Source organism: Penaeus vannamei, unplaced genomic scaffold, assembly GCF_042767895.1.
Source record: "Penaeus vannamei isolate JL-2024 unplaced genomic scaffold, ASM4276789v1 unanchor1925, whole genome shotgun sequence".
In the NCBI taxonomy this organism is placed as follows: Eukaryota; Metazoa; Arthropoda; class Malacostraca; order Decapoda; family Penaeidae; genus Penaeus; species Penaeus vannamei.
Window position 1 is genome coordinate 1 of NW_027214920.1, and position 5,492 is coordinate 5,492.

The 5,492-nt window shown below is 41.4% G+C and overlaps 1 protein-coding gene across 1 annotated transcript; it reads right to left on the reverse strand.

The window, feature by feature from the left end:
* Positions 1-2,829: 2,829 nt before the first annotated feature.
* LOC113800987 (triosephosphate isomerase-like) lies at positions 2,830-4,189 on the reverse strand. The gene is made up of 4 exons (XM_070120039.1): positions 4,005-4,189; positions 3,799-3,890; positions 3,519-3,680; positions 2,830-3,392 (listed from the first exon to the last, which is right to left on the reverse strand). The coding sequence occupies exons 1-4, from the start codon at positions 4,117-4,119 to the stop codon at positions 2,958-2,960; spliced, it is 804 nt and encodes a 267-aa protein (XP_069976140.1). The 5' UTR covers positions 4,120-4,189; the 3' UTR covers positions 2,830-2,957.
* Between the last annotated feature and the right edge of the window lie 1,303 nt (positions 4,190-5,492).

A 5,492-nucleotide genomic window follows, 5' to 3' on the forward strand; every position in this document is an offset into this window, starting at 1 on the left:
CTACATTGCCGTTTCATTCCATTCCTAACCCGAACCGAAGCAAATGTGTGGAACTGACCTGTGTTGGGGTCCAACGAGGCCGCCGACATGAACTTGACGATGTTGTCGATCCGGGCTTTGTCCACGTTCATCTTCCAGTTCCCGATCACGAAGAACTTCCTTTGGCTCGACATTTTGATATGATTTTTCTTTTCTTTCCGACAAAGTCTTCTTTTCCACAACCTTCAGGAGCCCTACTAAGCAGAAACTGATAATCGCTAACGTTTAACACAAGGGTATATATACAGATTACACCGGAAGTGTTGCCCCAAGTTGAGTCCCATAAAGACGTCACTGCTCGTCCCCATCTTTGCCAGGACTTACGTTTAGAAAACATTGCGCTATATAAACTTTTCTTTCCTGTACCAGCTGATTTCCTTTTATCAACTACTAAACAATATTTAGATGAACCCGACATTTTTACCATTTTCGTCAATTAATCATCACTTCCTGACAGAAGATAACTGGGCCAAGAGAAAATCCGAATATGTTCTCGTTAATTAATCATCAGTTCCTGACAGAAGATAACTGGGCCAAGAGAAAATCCGAATATTTTTTTTTTTTTTAGTTCCCGCTCGATCACGTGACCAGCGGGTGACGAGAGGAGAAAAGGCTATAAGCAAAACACAGAAAATGCAATTTTTTTGGTTATGGATACTTTGTGAATATGGTCGATCATTTTGGTCATTTCAATTTTCAAAAAGGATGGAAAATAATTATTTTATTGGTTTTCATTGAACAATCATCAAAATAGACCTGTGGATGAGAAGAGTGGGCGACTATGTTTATGCATGAATGATTCTCAAGTGGAATTGCTCGCAGTGGGAGTCAAGCCAAAGGCCTGTATTATTTTACTCAGCTTGAAGAAATTACGTATACCCACTTTTATTAATACCTCCATGCACTCATTGAATGAAAGAAAGGTATTTTATTTGATGTGTAGGATACCTGGCCAACAGGCCTTTATGAAGTCCAAAAATGCCTGAAAAGCCATTGAAACTTTCATAATGGATATTGTACAAAATGAACATGAGCAACTCTAAAATTAGCCCATCGTAAACACAAACTGTAGTTGATGTGCGCATGCGCAACGACACCTCGAGTTGCTGCTGATCTATCCTTTCCCATTTGGGAATGGTAAAAGGAATATTGTGCTTACAAATGTTAGTCATAGTAACCGCTGAAGACGATGCGTAGAAATTCCCTGCCAAAGAAGCCGTCAAAATGTTATTTTGGAGTAGATAAATATAAAATAAAAAATGAGATAGACTGTGACGCTGTTTTACAAAAAGGTACCAAGCACACTGGCAATTAATAGTCACATTTTTTAAACCTTTAACATCAATTTATTTATTCCTACTTTATTCTAGTTTTCATTTATTTATTCATTGTCATAATCATTTTTTCCTTCCTTTTTTTTTGGGGGGGGGGGCGAAGTCAAAAAAATCTTACACCCACTCCTAACGATGACATTACGTGTGCTTATCATTTTTCTACTTAATCTTCTAAACCATAATACCTCTTTCATTCGAGTCCCTTCGCTTGTGTGACAGGCGCCCCATCCGGTGACTGAAACAGCTTCTTCTACAGGATATCAAACGTTCCTGAAAGGATGTATGTACTTCCTTCCTTATCTTGACATGTTACGTCATATGAGGAAAGTGGTACAAATGCTTTTCGTTTCGGTAGGTCTACTCGCTTTTCTGGAAATCATGATAGGCCTATTGTTTTTAATTACTGATCTTTTTGGCGATGTCTTTATATCTTGATGTTTTGAAGGATGAAAGTTCCTTAGTTGGTCTGTATATACCCTTTTATGGAGGATTTACAAGTAGGCACCTGCACGTGAATTCCGGAAATCATGATAGGTCTACTTTATTTGATCATTTATCTTATTTTGTCTTTATAACTGCGAAGTTTTTACAAAGAAAACAGCTGGATGATTTACAAGAATGAGTCATTACGTAAAGGATGTGATAATTCATGGTTTTAAACGTTTCTATGACCGTTAAAATTTGATAGGATGCATTGGCTTAATAACCTTGGCCACATGCCGCTGGTTGATAGCCAAGAAATCAAATAAAGAATAAAATAATAGTAATGATAAATAAAAAATAATAAAAGATAATGATGAAATAAAATAAAATTTGGCACATGCTCAACACAGAAAAAAAATTCATTCCCGCCCCAGGATTTTTAAACGACCGTTATAAGTCACGCGACTCAAAATTAACGTTACAGTAAATGCAGTTAGAATAGGCCTACATTTAAATAAATATGGTTTCTGAAGAAAAAAAACTCACTAATACAATGGTACAAAAATTGAGAGTATGAAAATTTGGTAAATTAAAAATTCATCCTTTTACAATAGTATTACGCTAATGATAATGATAATGAGAATGAAACAATAACTATATTAATAACAGTATTGTTTATAGTAATGATGATAACAGTCATAATGACCGCAATAATAGTAATGTAGACATTTGCCCGTTCTTGTTTAACAATACACACACACATATATATGTGTGTATACATGTACATTCATTTATATATATACATGTATTTATATGTGTTTGTGGGTGGGTGCGTTTGTGTCTGTATGTTTGCGCTTGTCTGTGCACATTAAGGATGATAATGTATGTATGTATACATACATATATATATATACATATGCATATTCATATATAAGGGCTCTGATACAGGTTTTAGAAAATATGAAAGAACCGTGTATATCTCAAAATACTTTATTTGGAAAAAAAGAGCATTACAGTAAAGTAAAAAGTCCTCGCCGGTTAAAAGGGGGAATAACAAATAATACATGAGAAATACATAGGAGGATAACGCCCATATTTACATTCGTCCATAAATATCTGTACAAAACCCAGCGGGCAAAAAGGAGCGCTCTGACGCCCGCGTCAGGCGCGTCGGCCGTCGGGTCGGTCGAAGTGCGCAATGAGGCTGGACACGTCGGGTCGTCGGGCGTTGATGATGTCGACGATGTCGGGTCTGAGGGCCGCGCTCCCCACCAGGAAGCCGTCCAGGTCCTCCAGCTGAGCCAGCTCTCGACAGTTGCTCGACGAAACGGAACCTGCGTACAGGATTCTGGTGCTGTTGGCCACCTTGTCGCTCACGTTGGCGCGCAGCCAGTGTCGCAGCTTGGCCAAGGCCTCCTGTACCTGCGCAGCTGTGGCCAGGACGCCGGTATTGCTGGCCCACAGAGCCTCGAAGGCGATCACCACACGCGACCAGTCGCTGATGCTGGCGGCGAGGGACTTCATCTGGCCGAACAGGACGTCGTCCGTGCGACCCTCCTCGCGGTCCTCCGACGTCTCGCACAGACACGCGATTATCTGCAATTGCACATTAAGGTGAATTTGATAAATCATGCATATTTAGAAAAGGAAATCTCCAATATCTCATTCGAGTCCTTTTAAAACATTCTCCAAAAATAAGAAAGCGATGAGGAAGAGGCTGACCTTGATGCCAGTCTGCTGCGCGTGCGCGACCTTCTCGGCGATGAGTTGGTCTGACTCCTTGAAGATGGTCCTTCGCTCAGGGTGACCCAGGATGACCCACTCGCAGCCCGAGTCCAGGATCATGGCGGGAGAAATCTCGCCGCTGAAGTTACCGCGGGCAACCTGTTCACAAGTGACACTGGAGTTTAGTTTCGATTTTAGATGTAACCTGACAATGCAGCTCACGGAATGTATTATATTACCAAATATTGCCATCATGTTGACGGGTACTCCATCTTACCTTGTAACAGTTCTGAGCGGCGACAGCGATCTCGTCAGGGAGTCTCTGGCGGGCGTAGGACAGGTAGCAGGAAGGGCAGCCAACCACGGCCTCTGTTTGGGACAAGCAGATTTTTAGAAATTACGTTTACCAATTCTATATGTTGCATAACAAAGAGGGAATTACCAGCTGGATGGTAGTTTTGATAAGAGACAAACGAAACTGACCTGTGTTGGGGTCCAACGAGGCCGCCGACATGAACTTGGCAATGTGGTCGATCCGGGCTTTGTCCACGTTCATCTTCCAGTTCCCGATCACGAAGAACTTCCTTTGGCCCGACATTTTCTCCTTTTCTCTATTCTTTTTTACGACTTCAACACCGTAGTCTTCTTTGGCTCTTGTCCTCAGCAGTGACAAGCAACTTCTGACGATCTCAACGACAACGACTCATTTTATACGATTTTACACCGGAAGCAGATCCCGGAGGAACCCTTTCGTATGACGTCATTCCTCGCCTTTCCTCCGTTGGCGGAATCGCTCCGCCTCCGAAAGATGAAATTATGTCGTTTGCTCCTCAATAACGTTATTCACTCATAAAGGTATAAAACATATAAGCCCACTCCCACGCACTTCATTCCTGTAACACTATAAAGAATGAGGAATTCAAAGTAAGAAAGACAAAGGAGATTGATTTGTCGAATACTTTTTCTCTCATAGATCAGGCGTGCAGGGGCGTCTTCAGGGGCGGGTCTTGAGACTGGTGTTTTGAGACCGAAGATCGGGTCTTCCGCCATGATGAGCATTCTTTATTTGTTAGATACATGCATCCAAAGACAAGCTTTTTCAATATTAGGCAGGGATCAGTATAAACACAGAGACACGCACACACATATATACACATATATATACATATGTATGTATGTATATTAGAATATATTTATGTGTGTATGTGTATATACACCTATTCATTTATAGATGACTTTTGTTTTATTAAGAATTTTAACGATACCTTTGTTGTCAAGTTCGGTGTCTGTGAGTCACGTTTTGGGGATTCAAAGATTCCAAAGACGTGAAAGGCAAAACATAATTATCCTCTTTTGAGGTTTCTTTGTTTTTGAAATGGGTTAGAGATAAACAGAGAGAGAGAGAGACAGAGAGGATAAAAGCGAAAGGGAGAAACAGAATGAGAGAAAGAGTGAGCGAATGGCAGAGAGAAAGAGAGAGAGAGGATGAGAAAAATACGAGCATGGATTCGAAGAAGTAAAATACCAACCAACCAAACAGACGAACCTTTCCCAACGAGGCGCGAGCAAAGCCCCGGACACCGGAAGCTCCAAGAACGTTTGTTTGCTTTTTTGACCAAGTATAAAACTCGCGTCGCCCAGGCAGCGGCTGATAGTCTTCGCCTCAGGGGCCAGCGAGAACGTTTCCCGATGACTCTCCGTCGAGCAACCGAGATGTCGGGTCCGAGGAAGTTCCTGGTCGTGGGCGGCTGGACGCCACAAGCGGACTCGAGCGCAGGTCAGAAAGGCAGATCATGCCTCTGTGTTTTGAAGATGCGTGTTCATAATTTTCAAAAACAAAATTAGTCATGATCATTATGTCTTACAAACTGCCGAATGATCAATCGGTTAATGATAACCAAGGCTTTTAGGCTAAAGGCCGTCTTTCGATGAACGAAACTGAGAAATGTTTCTTCCACAGAAAACGCGAGA